The sequence below is a fragment of the Adiantum capillus-veneris genome, chromosome 20, assembly GCF_014529385.1.
Source record: "Adiantum capillus-veneris isolate H3 chromosome 20, ASM1452938v2, whole genome shotgun sequence".
Classification (NCBI taxonomy): domain Eukaryota; kingdom Viridiplantae; phylum Streptophyta; class Polypodiopsida; order Polypodiales; family Pteridaceae; genus Adiantum; species Adiantum capillus-veneris.
Window position 1 is genome coordinate 95,533,161 of NC_140950.1, and position 18,675 is coordinate 95,551,835.

The window sequence follows — 18,675 nt, forward strand, 5'->3', positions numbered from 1 at the left end:
GTTGTGGGGGTAAAGAAGTCCTAGACCCAACCAAAAGAGTCAAGCTTTTTTACTCGGTTTAAATATTAGTTGTAGAAGTACTTAAGAGTGTGTGTGTGTGTGTGTGTGTGTGTGTGTGTGTGTGTGTGTGTGTGTGTGTGTGTGTGTGTGTGTACGCGCGCGCGTGCGCATGCATGCGTACGCGCGTGTGTGTGCGCATGCGCACACGCGTGTGTGTGTGCGTGCGTGTGTATGCATGAAAGACAGGTGCTATGGAGTGAGGATTGTTTTGTGGTTGTGACCAACCAGTGTGAAGTAGGTTTCACATGTCGGGTTGTGTCTACACATGTTTAGCCTTGGGTTTTGGCTCAACTCCATGGCCATTAGGCTCCTGTAGGGTGGGAGTATTTTTCCCATCCCTACCGACATTTTTCCCTAGAGCCCATAGGCCATCTACTCCTTTTCCACCTATTTTCCCATTTCTTTTGGTCGTGAGTGTTGGCTATAGGCTGGCCGACCTGGTCTCTGACAGGTACATTGGCAGGGCAAGGGTGCTAGAAGGAGGCAGTGTGTATGCAGGCTCTAGGAGCACATGGAGGCCCTAGGGGGCAGCCCTAGGAGGTGCAGAGGATAGATGAGGCATGCAAACCTAGCATTTTTTCCCATGCAGCCCAGTGTTTTCTCTCCCTTCACCAGAGGGAAGCACTCAACCCAACGTTTTCCTTGGGCAACAGGAGCAATGCTCAGTGATCATCTCTATGGTGCAGTACCACCTCAGGGCAACCCTTCACAGGTATGTTCTCTTCAACACAAGTACAAAGGATACTTTTCTATGAATATTTTAAGGAGGCAAGTCACAACAGTGGGAGTATATGTGCTCTTTCGAGTTTGTATGCAATTTGGCATATTGTATTGGATTGTACCGACAAGTTTGATTTTGACATATGCAGAGGAGTAATGGACATTTGGTTTGATCTTAGGGAGTTTGCTTGAGTAGTTAGGTTCTTTTTAGACCCCGAGGGCTTCTTTGGAAAGCATGATTCTCAGATGATGACCTTTCTGAAGGGGATCGGGGAGCACCACAGACAGAGAGTGAGAGGGAGAAGGAGACACACGACACACAGATATGGGTGGGGAGACTCAAAGAATGAGCAGCCCCCTATACACTTATGCTATGTATAAGGTATACAAGTCAATGGGCGCCCAGACTTTGGGCGGCCGGGCAAGGCACAGACGCCTATACCCCAACAACCTCCCACTTAAAGGCGACTGTGCCTTTAAGCAAGAGAACCTAGTCTAAAGACTACAAAAGGCGAGAGAAAACCGCTCTCAACCGATGCCCACTGGCTGGCTGTGATCGTGTGCATCCGGCTGTCCTGCTCCCGTGTAAGTCCATACACCACCAGACATACCGTACACGTACTGCAAGTATGTACGCAATACCTGCATATCTCCCTCGTGCACTATGCCATCATCAGTCAACAAACGACTGACAACCCCAACTGCAAATGCTCCCACTGCAGCTGCGATATCCGGTCTCAAGATCAACATCTCATACATGAGACCACCGAATGCCGATGCAATGCTAGCGGGCCCTGCTAGCTCTATGGAGCATGCATCAACATATTTATCCCTAGCAATAGGCATCTCTAACTGACAAGGTGTGTCAGCCACATGCATCTCCTAACTGTCCGCAAAAGACGCATCAACCTATCGTGCAACCTCAGAGCAAACCAGCTGCTCTAGATGTCTGCTGGAAAACATATCCTACACAACTATATCCCCATGCTCACTGTCGAGCATAGAAAGGAATGATTGCATAATTGCTGACGTCTCAGCCTCCTTTGCAATCATCCACTGCAAACATGACCACTCAATCTGCTGTGACTCACTAGAGCTCTCATGCTCTAACTCCGTATGCATAGACTCTTGCACAACGTCCTCCTGTCGTGACTCACTAGAGCAAGACCGCTCTACCTGTCTATCCTGCATAGAAGTATCTCGCACAACTGACTCTCTGCTTTGCTCAGTCACTAGCAAAGCATGCATGTCTGACTCTGTCACCTCTCTGTGTGACTGCTCAAGTCGTGCCCCAACTGTGTGCACAACGAGCTCACTACTCTGCACTCCATGCAAAGTACCCTGCAACCCATGAGCAAAAGAGACTCGCCTGCTCTCTCGCTCTCTACCTGGCTGCATGATCACAGAGACAACACCGTCTCTCCCGTGATCCACATGCAATGGGTAACCTGTACCACTCCTGGCACCTCTCGCAATCACTAGCGAATCCAAATGCATCACAAAATCTCGCTCTCGTAGCGAAATCTGACATCCACAATCTCTAAGCTGACCAAATAAGATCAAACTCACTGTCAAATCTGGTACATAGCGCACATGTCGTAACAAGTAAGATGCACCACTCGGTAATGAAAGTCTCACATCTCCTGCACCTGCTATCGCATGCACCGATCCATCGGTCAAACGTACACTGCCAAGCATCCCGCTAGAATAGCTACAAAACCATGCACGATGTGGCGTGACATGAAACATAGCATCTGCGTCTAGCAACCACTGCGAAGGGAGTGCACTATCCACATGTATAGCATCTCGTACCTAGCTCGAGGTAAAAGTGACATCCCCGTCACTAGTATACTCCGACACTACATGTGCCTCAACTGTCAAAGCAACTGAGTCCATGGCATCACTACATACATCTCTGAGACTGCCATGTCTCCTATGATGTCACATACGACAAAAACAACGCCGTCTAACGTGTCCAGAATGACCACAATACCAACATGTCACCTGTCGGCGTGCTCGTGAATGTACATGTCTCACACGAGTCCATGATGACTCAGATCTATCATACATTTCATGTAATCTGCGCCAAAGTGCTCTCGAAGTAGTCTCATACATAACAAGAGCATATACAGATTCCGCAAGGTGCAAAGAGAGTGTAGATAGTGCCATCTCCTCTAGCTCCTGCCACTAATCGTCAGACATGTTTGAAGGTCTACCTGCATCACCACTCAATGGTCGATGCAACCCTCGCTGTGTCAATGCATCAAGCATACACTCTCTCCATGCTGCAAAGTCTGACCCATCAAACATGCACATTTCGGAGAGATCATAATCTGAGCGATCACCTGTCTCTGCCATGAGCACAATGTAGCAAACTAGATAGCAAAACCACCTCACCAACAACACCTAGAAACTGTCTACAAATATGGCCAGAAACACAATGTAAAACCTGTGAGACACACTCCAAAATAGAGCTCCCGCAATGTCAACCAAATCAGCCCTAAACTGGCTCGAATCGCATCAACAAAAGTCTGCAAATATGGCTGTAAAATATGGCTACAAATCAGCCCCAAAACAGCCCCAAAATTCAGCTCTTAAACAGCTGCATAAACAAGTCACAAACGTGTCCCAGATCAACTTACAACTGAGCCATACATGGACACCTGCAAAGAGGAAACAATGGCTGAAAATTCAGCGCCCAAATAAGCCCTCAAACCTGCCTGTAAACTTGTAAACCTGTAGTTGAATCCTGCTGAAAAACCTCAAGCCATTAGTGCTCGAATCCGGCTACCTAGCTCGTAGCCACACAAGCATACATCACAATACTCACTCTTGTGAGTGTGACAAGATAACTGTATGCCTGTCAAACCCGTGAGCTAATCACCAAGCCCACATTGTGCGGTATCGATGCATACACACGCATAAATCTCCCACCTGTAGAGAACACCGCACGCAAATGCTGAGTGCAACCCACAATCTCTACCTAGATCGCATAAAACTCCTGGGAAAATTTCGCCAGAGTTTTGTCAGTAAAATGGCCACAAAACCAGTAACCAAACTGACTACATGCTCAAAACCATGAGCAACCAAAGCGCATCAAACCGCACTCCAAATGCATGCACCAATCTCCACACTTTGCATACATCATTGCAAACACCTGCAAATCTAGTACACAAATATCTTCTCTACCTATGACTGTCAAAAAACATGCTCGAGGCATACATTACCGAGCTCAAAATGCAATCACATTAGTCTCCCTGAGCATCAAACCACATAAGGCATACATTGTATCCTCCCACCTGTGAGGAAACTTGCAGCAAATATCACTCTCACATCTGAGAGCAAACCATGTGTGGAATCCTCGACACACAATAAACAACTGCTGCTGCAGAAAATTCAGCGTTCAAAATTTTAAAATTCTGATATGACGAGCGCGTCCGGAGCGTGCCAAAACCCCAAGGTAGACTCCTGGATCACATGTATCCGAGTCCGGGTGTGAAAGCTATGCCAAAAAACCTCCGTTTCGACCCAAAAACGCAGCATAAACTGCCAAAAGAGGGCTGAAAAATGCAGCTCCTCAACCGTAGCTCGAATGAAGTTTTTGATGGCTCGAATGGCTTCAAAAGGGGAGTAAAACGTCAGGACACCTTCTGGAAACACTCTCGGAAAGCTGAATTTGCCGATGCCGAAGTCGAAACCCTGTTTGCACTCTTGAAAGTGCGCGCGCGCGCGGACGCAATTTTGGGAATGAAATTGGCTCTCCGCTGTCGTCGTGACTGTGCACACACGCGCTCCCTCCGCACCTACGCTCTGATACCAATTGAAGGGGATCGGGGAGCGCCACAAACAGAGAGTGAGAGGGAGAAGGAGACACACGACACACAGATATGGGTGGGGAGACTCAAAGAATGAGCAGCCCCCTATACACTTATGCTATGTATAAGGTATACAAATCAGTGGGCGCCCAGACTCTGGGCGGCCGGGCAAGGCACAGACGCCTATACCCCAACACTTTCAAGTCTTCTTATACTTAGCAGCCTGAGTTTACCGATGGTGTGATTCTTTTTTAGTCTTGAGTTCCATGTGATTTGGGTTTTGTTATTCAATTACAGAGGAAACAACTTTACTCCAAGTTGTCTCAGATTTCTTTTTGGTGGTACTTATTCTCTTTTCCCGTTCTTAGCAGTCTGAGTTTACCGATGGTGTGATTCTTTTTTAGTCTTGAGTTCCATGTGATTTGGGTTTTGTTATTCAATTGCAGAGGAAACAATTTTACTCCAAGTTGTCTCAGATTTCTTTTAAGTGGTACTTATTCTCTTTTCCCATTCTTAGCAGTTTGAGTTTACCGATGGTGTGATTCTTTTTTAGTCTTGAGTTCCATGTGATTTGGGTTTTTTTTATTCAATTACAGAGGAAACAATTTTACTCCAAGTTGTCTCAGATTTCTTTTTGGTGGTACTTATTCTTTTTCCCATGATTGAGCAGGAGGGGGACTTCCTCTTTTTGGGAGAGTTCTCAACTTTAGCTCTGGAGCTTTCAGTGAGAGTTTTTGATCTATTCCAACGTGGGGTTGAGATAGTTGTTACCTCATAGCATACTTTTGAGGATACTTCTCTTTTAGAGAGGGCTTCCAAGTTATTAACTTCAGTTGACTATCGGTGCTCCATTGAGCGGAGTACCATGCACGATGTCTTTCAATCCTTGGTTTCCCTTGCCCATTTCTTGCGACTTTGGATGGACATTCCAGTTATTATCTTGGCGGATGTTCTTCCTTAGCGATTTCAATGGTTGCCTTGTCTTTCGGATTTATGTTGTGACGGTTGCTCTTCCCAGTGCATCCGAGCAGTAATTCCTATGCCTTGTCTTCTAGACTGATCTCTAGAGACTATACTATACAAGACACAGCTACTTTCCTTATCGTTAGACTGGCATGTTATCTTGTACAGGTGGACAGTTAGTCCTTTCGGACTAGAAACCAAGCCATGGCATTCTTCGAAGAGGGGAGACAGTTTTCTTTGTTCTCCTAGATTTGGTTCCAAGGTCCACAAGTATTATTTTCCTTTCGGATTCACTTACCACAGGTGATCCAGTTACATAGGCAGATACTGTTGCAGAGATATGATAGTTATCCATGCTTCACGTGTTCTCCCTTCATAGGGGAATGTGGAGCCAGCTTGGGAGTAAGTTTGTGCACACTACTTCCATACAATTCTTGTGGTTCCTTGTGCAACGGACAGGTTTGATAAGTCTATTTAGTGGCTTTCAATAGCACCTTGTTCTTCTCTTGCAAAGCTTGGGTGCAGGGCCTTTTGATTCTTCCGTGCAAGCTACAGTCTCAGTATTGACGTGTGTTTCCTTTATACTGGATGTTTATTCCCGATTCACATTGAGAGTGGGGTGATATTCTATCGGGTGGTGTTCCAGGAAGATGAAGATCATTTACAGTTTCACTCTCGGTTCTCTTGAAGTTTCTACAGATACGGTTTGCAGTTCATCATTGTATATGATGGTTGGTGCACTCCTTTGGTTCTTCTTCATCGGACATATAGTTCTTTAGTAGCCTTGGTTGTCCCTTTCCATGGACTTCCCATAGCAACTTGGAGTTTCTAGCATGCGGTATATGATCGAAGGTGTAGATTTTTTACTCTTTCCTTGAGGGTGGAGCACTTTAGAGTTGGGAAATGATTTGAATACCATTCTTTTTATGCCTTTACCCTCAGTTTTGATACATACTCTTGGAGTGGCCAGTAGCAGTACCTTGTGCAGATGTTGGTTGTGTGACTTGTGAGTCAGTTGGCTTGAGGAGATTCTTGATAGGGCTTGATTTACTTACAACAAACAGCATAGTACTTCCCAGATGTCTTTTGGGGGTAGTGGTCGGATGATACTATGGTGGAGTTCAGCATCCTCGTCCACAAAACCCTCTCTTTACAGTCGCAGATTGCTCCTCCCACTTCATGGTCCAAGTTCCTTTCCGAGAGTTGAGAGGGGGTGCTAGAGTTCAGGCAACTCTCCATATCCGTCCACTCATTCCCAGATTTTCCTAGGGATGTGTGCTAGGGAGTGGGGGTTGTTTTGTGGTTGTGCCCGACCAGTGTGAGGTAGGTTTCACATGTCGAGTTGTGCCATGTTTAGCCTTGGGTTTTGGCTCCGTTCCATGGACATTAGGCTCTTGCAGGGTGGGAGTATTTTTCCCATCCCTACTAGCATTTTTCCTAGAGTCCACAGGTCTCATCTGCTACTCTTTTCCACCTATTTCCCCACCACCTCTAGTCATGCGTGCTGGCTGCTAACTAGCCAACTGGGTCTCTGACATGTACATAGGCAGGGCAAGGGCGTTAGGAGGAGGAGTATGCAGGCTTTGGGAGCACAGGGTGCCCCTAGGGGGTAGCCCTAGGAGGTGCAGAGGGTAGATGGTGCATGCAGCCCTAGCGTTTTTGCCCATGGAGCCCAACAATTTCTCTCCCTTCGACATAGGGCAGGACTCAACCCGTCTTCTTCCTTGAGCAGCAAATGTCTTTTGGGGGTAGTGGTCGGATGATACAATGGTGCCTGGTATTGTTCGACCTTGGAGTTCAGCATCCTCGTCCACAAAACCCTCTCTTTACAGTCGCAGATTGCTCACTCCCACTTTATGGTCAAAGTTCCTTTCCAAGAGTTGAGAGGGGGTGCTAGAGTTCAGGCATCTCTCCGGATTCGTCCACTCAGTCCAAGTTTTTCCTAGGGATGCGTGCTAGGGAGTGGGAGTTGTTTTGTGGTTGTACCCGACCAGTGTGAGGTAGGTTTCACATGTCGGGTTGTGTCTAGTCATGTTTAGCCTTGGGTTTTGGCTCAGTTCCATGGCCATTAGGCTCTTGCAGGGTGGGAGTAGTTTTTTCATCCCTACCGGCATTTTTCCTTGGAGCCCACAGGTCATCTGCTGCACTTTTCCACCTATTTCCCTATTTCTTCTGGTCGCGTGTTGGTTGTTGACTGGCCGACTTGGTCTCTGACAAGTACATAGGCAGGGCAAGGGCGCTAGAAGGAGGAGTGTGTATGCAGACTTTGGGAGCACAAGGTGCCCCTAGGGGGTAGCCCTAGGAGGTGCAGAGGGCAGATGGTGCATGCAGCCCTAGCGTTTTTGCCCATGCAGCCCAGCAATTTCTCTCCCTTCGATAGAGGGCAGCACTCAACCCGTCTTCCTTGGGTAGTAGGTGTCTTTTTAGGCAACTGGTTGGATGATACTATGGTGCCTAGTATTGTTCAACCTCGGAGTTCAGCATCCTCGTCCACAAAACCCTCTCTTCACAATCGTAGATTGCTCACTCCCACTTCATGGTCCAAGTTCCTTTCCAAGAGTTGAGAGGAAGTGCTAGAGTTCAGGCAACTCTCCATATTCGTCCACTCATTCCCAGCTTTTCCTAGGGATGCGTGCTAGGGAGTGGGGGTTGTTTTGTGGTTGTGCCCAACCAGTGTGAGGTAGGTTTCACATGTCGAGTTGTGTCTAGCCATGTTTAGCCTTGGGTTTTGGCTCACTTCCATGGCCATTGGGCTCTTGCAGGGTGGGAGTATTTTCCCCATCCCTGCTGGCATTTTAACTTGAAGCCCACAAGTCATCTGCTGCCTTTTTCCACCTATTTTCCCATTTCTTCTGGTCATGAGTGTTGGTTGTTGACTGGCCGACCTGGTCTGTGAGACAGGTACATGGGCAGGGCAAGGGCGCTGAGAGGAGGAGGGTGTATGCAAGCTTTGGGAGCACAGGGTGCCCCTAGGGGGTAGCCCTCGGAGGTGCTAAGGGAAGATGGTGCATGCAGCCCTAGCGTTTTTGCCCATGCAACCCAACAATTTCTCTCCCTTCGACAGAGGGCAGCACTCAACCCGTCTTCCTTGGGCACCAGGAGCAATGCTCAATGATCATCTCTACGGTCCAGTACCACCTCAGGGTAGCCCTTCACAGGTCGTGTGCCCATGCAGTAGTCAGTTTCCTCGACCGAGACCTGGATCCACACCTAGATTTAGCCAAGAGGAGATCCACTAGATCTATGCTCTCAGAGCATGTTGGAGGTGATGTCCATGTGGAGACCGTGTCAATGGTCTCGTATGTAGAATTAGTTGGCATGTCAATAGCAGTCACAGTTGTGTGTGCCTCGGGTCTATCCATTGGGCATGTCAATTCTATGTCAGACCACCCTTGGTCACTTGTATGAGCAGATTGTTACCAGCATGGAGAGCCTTTCCAAATCTCTCTCTCTCTTTCTCGCTCTCATTCTCAGATGTCCTATCTCTCTCTACCTCAATAATCTCTCTTCTCCACAGCTGTGTCTTGTTCATGTGTTTGGCATTGCAGATGTTCTAGATCAGAGTCGAGGTACCCACCGGATCACGAGCCAATTCTTGTCTTCATTGCATCTTCCGCTGTCACCTCTAATCGAGCGCACGGGGTGGGGGGGGTTGTTCTATTTTCTTCTTGCCCTTCCCATAGTTGCATGTGGCAAGAGATGTCAAGAAGATTGATAAACACAAGGAAGCGCATGAAAAACTTTAGAAAATACCACTTGGAAGAAAAACAAACAAAAAAAGAACACGAGGGGTGATGGAGAAAGAGGAGAGAATATAATAAATACACCTTTCAAACCACTTGAGATAATACACTATACGTTTTGTCTTAGTTCTTTTTAAAAAATTAACCCTAGATATAATTATATCTTCACTATACCTATTTGATAATTATCTAAAAAAAGCACAAAGGTCCAACAATGCTAAAGGTAACAAGCTTAAGAAAATACATAGGCAATAAAAAATACTCAAAAATTTTTCAACAAAGTGCTTGTTACACTTCTGTTACCTACAAATGACTTTGCAACAGAAGCACTGAAATAGAGTGGAACTTCAAAAAGAGAAAAGAGATTAAAAAAAATAGAAGTCAATTTGAGATCTAGAAGGTGAGAAAACCGACAAGAATTACAATTCATTCAACACTTACAACATGGAGTTGGGATGGATAGATTTGATATTAAAGAAAAGGGAAAATTACCAAAATACCCCTCTAATTTGTGAAAATTCCCAATATACCACTCAAATTTCAAAAATTCCCAAAATACCCTTGTATCTATTTTCGTTGGATCTTCAAGATTTCCAATATACCACTCAAATTTCAAAAATTCCCAAAATACCCTTGTATCTATTTTCGTTGGATCTTTATTCTTGTTTGACAATTGAGATCGGTTTTTGAGTGCTTAGCATGTAATTTTTTGCAAATTACCTCCCAAAAAAAGGCTATTATGTCTAGAAATAATGAAGGAATTCATCTCCAAATCCTACATAACCAACTCAAATTTTAGTTTTAGCATCCTCTTCTTATGAAAAGCTACAAATTTTTTTGTTTTTGCAGAAATTTACTCTCACAAACCAAGGGTATTTTGGGAATTTTGGAAAATTTGAAGGGCATTTTGGGAATTTAAGGCAAATTATGGGGGTACTTCGGGAATTTTTGAAATTTGAGGGGTATTTTAGGAATTTCCACAAATTAGAGGGGTATTTTGGTAATTTTCCCTAAAAAAAACAAAGTCTTGACAAGCCAATCCAAACAATTGAAAAGTCCTCTTTTTTACATGACAAATTTCTTTATTAATACCACCAAAAACATCCTCAACTCCAAAATTGAACAAATCACTGCTGGGTGTAGCTTGTGCGCTAGGGCTGAGCTCTCAAAGACTCCCAACAATTCAACAGACATCTATGTATCACGAGATCGAAATGCCATAAGGATATCAAATGCTTGTGTACTAAAGTTGAACTCTCAACACTCCAACAAGTAAATAGACATCTACATCGCAGGAACGAAATGTCATAACGATGTCAAAGGCTTAACAATTCATGAGAACCAGGGATCACGCCCAAAATGATTAATACAGGGTGCAACAGACACAAAAGACTTGAACAATGCGAAAGTGGGTTTTCTGAAGCACCTTCACATACTAAAATTGATTGATTATAGGAAGGACATATTCTTGTACATTCCATCAGACCATTAACTGTTGGTGATGAAATACTAGTGAAATACCACACTATATACCTTTACATGGGCGGTGAAAAATGCAACATCTACATCACCAAAACACCCATTATTCTCTTTGCACGTGTTGTGGGGTAAACAACACCTTTACTCACAATGACTTCAATCATAGCATTGGATGGATGACCAAAGATCTCTATCACAGAAACACCTTCCCCATTGGCACTAAGTAGTGACACTCTGATGCAAACAATACAGATCATAAAAAATCGATGCTCTACAGGTATGAATAAGTATCACTTTCGTATGCAAAGCTTGAGCCAGAAGTGTGAAGTACTAGCACTCAAGCTTGACAAATCAAGTAACAAGAAACCGTTGAATGATGCAGCGGTAGCAGCGTTCTTGCAATTCTTTGAATTCATAGCATGAATAACTAATTACAACTCCAATGTAAACTGTCAAAAATGTTTCATACATCGTGAGCAATTTCTGTGGACTTCATTGCAAAACATTAGTTTTGACCTCAGCACAAACTGGCCCCCCACAAGCCTGTCCATAAATAAAGATGAGGAGGTAGAAATGACCCAAAATTTAGGTTTGCTTTATCTGCAATTGGAACCCTTTTTCCATATGAAATGAATAAGTACAATGCCTCATTCAAAACTGCAATTATGCCAACTGACTTGGCCCATTGTCATAAGTGGTAACTATTAATTACCTTGGTATTTACTCTCATCCTTCAGCCCAGTAAAAAATCTCGGTGGGGCCCTTAAACAAAGGCAGCACTCCTGTTGCGTCCCCGGACATCAGGATGGGCACCTGAGCTATGTCGGGCCAAGAGTGAATACAAGGAGTGAGGTTTGAGCCTCATCTGTAGGATGATCAACAGTAGTATTGGTAGCCAACACTTCAGCTAGCATATAAGAACCGTTGGTGAAAGAAATTCCCTCACCCTACTGGGATAATCAAGACTTGCTATACGCGCCTCCGTACCTGCCTGTCACGAAGGTAACAAGCATTATAATAAGACTCACACAGAAACCTATGCAAATTTATCATTGAAAAACAAGCTCACTTTTTTTTCTTTTGGCGAGTGCGCCAAAAGCAAGCTACTGCTCCAAAGCCACAGCTTGCAAATGCTATAGCTAGCGCTGCACCAATCGGAACAGTCACCGCACTTGTACTGGTAGAATCTTGTACCTTTACTAGCCCACTACCAACCCCTCTGTCTCTCAATCTACTAATGGTCCGATTTGAAGGAGAAAGAGCATGGCCATAAAACTTCAATAGAAAACTGTACACTTCTGAAAGAGAAAACAAGTCCTGGGAAGCGCTATCAGCTTGTTGTACGACACTGTCATTCCAACAAGATTTGCATAGAAGTGATGGAGGCCAAAGCTGCTTCACAAATTTCGGATCGCCAGTACCTGAAGATGCTTCTTCATTCCCAACTCTAACATTTACCTGCAACAAGAGACCTCATGATACCTATATCACCAGTCTATGCATGACATGTCCAAAATCTAAGAAGGCTACCTCATTATGCACATTCCATAGCCACACCACTAGTTGCCGGCGTGAAAAAACCTTTATCTTGGCACTGCACATGTAGCACGAAGACTTATACTAACTGATCCACAGAACAACGCGAAATTTAATGACACGGCTAATTCCATCATAGCTTACCTGGAGCAGAATTCAAGAAAATGTTCTCTACATTCCTTGCAAGTAAAGAAATTATCAATAAAGCTACAAATTGTCCGAAACGTAGAAGACGCTAATCTGTCTTCTACTCTTACAGAAACCGCATGTAAGAGAAGCCATAGGCCACAGCTGTACAAGAATCAGCAAGGCATGAGTCAGTATCAAAAAATAGACTAAGAAACATAAGCACAAGCGAAATAACTGGAGGGCAGCACAGTAGGTAATTGTAAGGTTAGAATCCATTCACTCATCTCCACATTAGAACTAACTCATTAAGACTAATTGAAAATTATAAATGTCATGCCAGGAAAAGTAGTTCACAAATTAAAGCATGCATAACATACATTCCTCCCCCTTGCTTTGAAGGAGCTACCCGAGTTGTTCTTAGGGTGAGGTATCCCACAGCAGGAAATTTGACTTGTTTTATGTGTTGTAAACAACCAAAAAAGACTGTTACTTACGAATTACTTCTTAATTCTTAAGGTCACAGCTCACAAACACATGCCCACGGCTGTATGCACAGTCTTGAAAATCTGTATGCCAAGCATCCTCCTTCATACACCACCATTCCCTGACTCGTAAGCAATCAATTAATTGAAACAAACACACTGAACAGTGTGCATACACCAACACACCATACCACTTTTGCAGAAAGCAGATATAAAATATATGGGCGACAAACCAGAGGATAGTATTATACATTCATAAATGGATATCAGCATCCCATACACCATTGCTCTGAGCTACTTGAACTTTCTTTTCCACTGGGAATAGAGCACGAATCTGTACACACCCATATGCACTTCACCTCTAGGCTACTACTCTGGACTTTCATGCAGATGCAACAAAAAGTAGCATGTTTGCCATTGCAAGCCCCAAGATCTGATTTCGAATGCCCAGACTGTCCAAATTGGTAAACCAACATTGAGTACCACAATCCCACCTCATACCTGTAACCACGCGTTTCGTTTCGACTGCCACGGCAAAACATCTGCAAAGCCAGATTGTAAGCAAGTCAGAAAATGGAAACTTCCATGTGATAGGACCAAGTACCAAGAAGCCTCAGTAAAAGGATCCACAGAAGAGACAGGAAAAAGTCCATCCTCCAACCACCTCAACTTCCATAAAAGGACTCAGATTAAATATTTCGCACCAATGTTACTGAATACAGACAAAGAACATATCTGCCAGCTAACACGTTGCATGATGGAAAAAATGCAACTCAGTTTTGAGCTATGGATGAAAAACTGTACCAGGACAATTCATGCTTTTGAAGGAAAAGCACTCAGATCTTTGTTAATCGGGATGCATGCGCAACCAATGCAAGTGAATGGAAATTTACATGCAGAATGGTAGTGCAAGGGATAGCCATTGAAGGAGCACATACACGCATGTAAATTATTTACATGCATTCTCTAGCCTTGAGTCTTGATACTGAGTTTTGTTGCTGTGAAAGATAAGAAACTGTAAATGCTTTTGAGTGCATTTTGAACATTCGAACATACAAGCTAATTACATTCAACATGCCATGCATACAAACAAAGCCTCTGTTTTGGAGGATTGGAAAAATATACTTTTTGCATGGTAAAAACCAATGCCAAACCATACACTCATTCATATAAGAACACAATTTTCGACACACCAAGTTCCATAGACACCATAATGAAGGGACTCTCCATGCACTCCAATCCCTCATCATGAAGAACATACCCAGTATCCTCGGGGTATGTGATCACCGCAAATATGGTAGTTCTCAAGGGCATTGAAGTCAGGTTGTTGTATAACAGCATCATCATCTGTGTCCTTTGACTTGTTCTGTCCTTGTACAGACAAAGACGGCCACAAATCCTCTAAGTTCATTAAGAAGTCTGCACTGCCCTTTCGACAGCTGATGCAATAAGTAACGCCATTAGCTCCATAAGTTCAAACATTGACTGTAGCAATCCCTTAATGAGACAACTTACTTCCTTGACGGATGATGAACCACAAGGAGCTGCAAAAATTGTATAAATGAAGACCGTGTTTTTTTATTCAGGAGCTGTGTAAAAAAGCATGAAATGAGACCTCTCTCTCTCTCTCTCTCTCTCTCTCTCTCTCTCTCTCTCTCCCCCCCCCCCCCCCCGATCCATGCCCACACACATGTTTTTTTCACCGCTGAGATGGTGAGGAAGGCCATTGACAAGATGAGGACTGGGAGAGCATATGATCATGATGGCTTAGTGGCTGAGCATTTCATGCATGCCACAGATTTACTAGCAGAGCTTCTAGCAGTTATGTTTAACCGTGCCATGTGTGAGGGCTTGCCTGATACTTGGAGCCTATCTACTATTGTACCTATCTTCAAGTCGGGAGACCCTATGGAGCCTAAGAACTATCGCACTATCATGATTGGACACACATTGGCACGGTTGTACGCATCTATTCTTGAGCAGCAGCTGAGTAGCTGGGCAGAGAGGGAGGGGATACGCACAACCGGGCAGGCAGGTTTCAGGAGTGGTTTTTCTACTCTTGACCATATCTTGACACTCAGAGCCACCATTGAGGAGGGCAGATCGCGTGGGAGACGGATCTATTGCAGCTTTGTGGATTTCTGCAAAGCATTTGACACAGTGCCCAGAGCTAGATTGATGCGCAGATTACAGCAGATGAAAGTACCCACAGAGCTCATTTGGGGGGTCACGGCATTATACAGGTCAGTAGTGGGGCATGTACGCACCCCAGAGGGTCTATCCACACCGGTTTACTCCACTATTGGGGTGAAGCAGGGCTGCCCGCTCTCTCCTACTCTATTTGGTATGTATGTAGATGAGGTTTCTGACTACATTGAGAGAGATGGTGATAGAGGTGCACAGCTGGCAGGGACATGGATTCCACTATTGTTATATGCTGATGATATTGTTTTGATCTCTGAACTCTCCGGAGTCCGGAGGGGATGCAACGTCACCTAGATGCTTTGCATAAGTTTGCCCAAGAAAGTGGTTTGTCCGTCAACCTTGGTAAAACCAAGGTCATGGTATTTAATACCACCCCACAGTGGATCAAGAGGTCAGCGCCCACCTTCACATACGGCCAGGAGAAGGTGGAGTATACAGATGCTTACACTTACCTTGGAGTGATTTTTAGCGGGCCAGCATTTTCATTGAGGAGGGCAGCAGAGACTAGATTGACCAGAGCCCATGCAGCATTGGGTAAATTGGAAAGGATGTGTTCACAGGTTCAGTTTCAGGAGCTTCGGACGAAGCTCTGGCTCTTTGACACTTTGGTGGCTTCTGTATTGCTTTATGGAGCGGAGATTTGGGGACCTTCACTGGACCATCACGGGAGGACAGGCTGCAGTGATGGATGGGGGGACATGGAGAAGCCTCTGGTCTCTATGATCTCGCAGCTCATTAGGGCCAAGGCTTCAGTACCACGTGCTATTATACGAGCAGAGCTAGCTGCCCCCCCACTGGTGGTTGAGGCGCTCACCAGATCTGTCTCCTTCATACACCGTATGTGGGAACTTCCCAGAGACAGATATGCACGACTTGCACTTGAGTCCTCTCAACAGTTAGCCATGCAGGGATGCTGGTATGGGGAGATGACGTCATGGTTTCAGGCGCATGGGTTCAGCATAGACAGATTGCCTCCTTTCCAGTACTCATTGGATGCACCCTCTCTGACTCTTACACAGTCCGAGATCACCAGGCTCATTCGCCAGGACTTGACTCAGCTAGACACGAAGAGGACATGGATACAGCCAGTACAGGAGCTAGGCACGAAGATGGCTTTCTACAGAGAGCATCTCCTCCAGCTTACAGAGGATGGTTTTGTGACGAGGCCCAGATACATGGACACTCACCTGTCTCATGGGATACGATGTGCTATTGGCCAGATACGCACATCTTCACACCAGCTGCGGATTGAGACTGGGAGATACAACGGAGTACCAGCAAAGGCCAGGACATGCCCCCTGTGTGACATCGAGCTTGAGACAGAGTTGCACTACACATGCCACTGCCCCATCTACTACGAGATACGAGGCCGCTTCCATTGCTTGTTCAGAGAGGGCTTTGGACCATTCTCTAGAGTCATGCGGTACGAGGATCAAAGATGCCTAGGTTTGTTTTTGCTCGAGCTGCGCAGACACAGAGAGAGCCAGATGAGAGAGGAGACTAGCCAGTCTCAGAGACAGATCACAGACTTCTTTAGAGCTGCCACTGGACACTCAGAGGAGTTACTACCACAGCAAAGCTCGTCGCTTTACACCAGAGGCATACTGATCAACCGAGCGACTGAGCTGGGGAGATCCAAACGCCCACGACTGCGGAGGACTACACAGCATCGACAGAGGCTGCATCAAAGGATCCGGGTCACTTTGGCTCGACATGCACGACGCCCAGTCAGACTACTGACCATGGAGGAGATTGATGAGATCCGCCAGCGACCAATGCTGGATCTCCTGTGATCTAGCTATCCCAGCTAGCTGTTTTAGCTGCTTAGTCCACACCCAGCAGTCTAGGATTCCATAGTATTTTATTTTGTCATTTTGTCATGTTGTTACTTGTTACTCTGACTTTGTATCAAATCCACCACATTGTAACTTTCTGGTCTCATAGGTCATTTTGGCCTTTTGAAGACGTTAATACAACATTTCATTCCTCTCTCTCTCTCTCTCTCTCTCTCTCTCTCTCTCTCTCTCTCTCTCTCTCTCTCTCTCTCTCTCTCTCTCTCTCTCTCTCTCTAGATTGTAGTAGTAGTAGTAGTATTTTGTTCCACTTCTAGTTCTTTTCTAGTTCTTTTGTACCCAGACATGGTATTAGATTCACTATTTTGTAACTGATTGGTCTCATAGGTCATTTTGGCCTTTTTGAAGACGTTAATATAACATTTCATTTCATTTCATTTCATTTCTCTCTCTCTCTCTCTCTCTCTCTCTCTCTCTCTCTCTCTCTCTCTCTCTCTCTCTCTCTCTCTCTCTCTCTCTCTCTCTCTCTCTCTCTCTCTCTCTCTCTCTCTCTCTCTCTCTCTCTCTCTCTCTCTCTCAGCTATTCTCGAGTCAGGACTCGGGTGAGGCACGGTGACTCTTTCATGAGCACTTGCCACTCCCCCCCTCATGCCATTACTTCTACAGAGGACTGGGGCCAGTATGGCATATGCATCATCTCTATACATAGTTCCTGGACAACCGCCTCTTCCCGACCCCCCCGAGCCATGCCCACACACGTGCTTTTTTCACCGCTGAGATGGTGAAGAAGGCCATTGATAGGATGAGGACTGGGAGAGCATATGATCATGATGGCTTAGTGGCTAAGCATTTTATACATGCCAGGGATCTTCCCGCAGAGCTTCTAGCAGTGATGTTCAACCGTGCCATGTGTGAGGGTTTGCCTGGTACTTGGAGTTTATCTACTATTGTACCAATCTTCAAGTCAGGAGACCCTATGGAGCTTGGGAATTATCACACCATCATGATTGGACACACATTGGCATGGTTGTACGCATCCATTCTTGAGCAACAGCTGAGTAGATTGGCAAAGAGGGAGGTATACGCGCAACCGAGCAGGCAGGGTTCAAGAGAGATTTTTCTACTCTTGACCACATTCTGACACTCAGAGCCATTATTGAGGAGGGCAGATCACATGGGAGACAGATCTATTTTATCTTTGTGGACTTCCGCAAAGCATTTGACACAGTGCCCAGAGCTAGATTGATGCGCAGACTACAGGAGATGGGAGTACCCACAGAGCTGATTTGGGGGATTATGGCATTATACAAGTCAGTAGTGGGGCCTGTACACACTCCAGAGGGGTTATCTACATTAGTTCACTATCAGGGTGAAGCAAGGCTGCCGCTCTCTCCTACTCTATTTGGTAAGTATGTGGATGAGGTTTCTGACTACATTGAGAGAGAGGTGATAGAGGTGCAAAGCTGGCAGGGACATGGATTCCACTAATGTTATGCTGATGATGTTGTGTTGATCTCCGACTCTCCAGAGGGGATGCAACATCACTTGGATGCTTTGCATAGATTTGCCCCCGATAGTAGTCAACCTTGGTAAAACCAAGGTTATGGTGTTTAACACCACCCCACAAAGGACCAGGAGATCAACACCCGCATTCACATACGTCCATGAGGCAGTGGAGTATACAGATGCTTACAACTACCTTGGGGTGGTCTTTAGTGGACCAGCATTTTCATTGAGGAGAGCAGTAGAC

At 45.3% G+C, this 18,675-nt stretch overlaps 1 protein-coding gene across 3 annotated transcripts in view; it reads right to left on the bottom strand.

Moving 5' to 3' along the window:
- Window positions 1-11,018: 11,018 nt before the first annotated feature.
- LOC147432938 (sulfhydryl oxidase 1-like) overlaps window positions 11,019-18,675 on the bottom strand; it is a 50,813-nt gene continuing 43,156 nt past the window's right edge. For 2 of the 3 annotated variants that reach the window (XM_086492681.1, XM_086492682.1), the window contains exons 7-13: window positions 14,443-14,516; window positions 14,189-14,366; window positions 13,429-13,469; window positions 12,461-12,607; window positions 12,311-12,374; window positions 11,850-12,238; window positions 11,019-11,767 (exon numbers count right to left, since the gene is read on the bottom strand). In XM_086492681.1, coding sequence (XP_086348807.1) covers window positions 11,740-11,767; window positions 11,850-12,238; window positions 12,311-12,374; window positions 12,461-12,607; window positions 13,429-13,469; window positions 14,189-14,366; window positions 14,443-14,516 — 921 coding nt within the window. In that variant the 3' untranslated portion in view covers window positions 11,019-11,739. Of the gene's footprint in view, window positions 11,772-11,849; window positions 12,239-12,310; window positions 12,375-12,460; window positions 12,608-13,428; window positions 13,470-14,188; window positions 14,367-14,442; window positions 14,517-18,675 lie in introns of all 3 variants that reach the window. The other variant, XM_086492684.1, reaches the window with a different exon arrangement.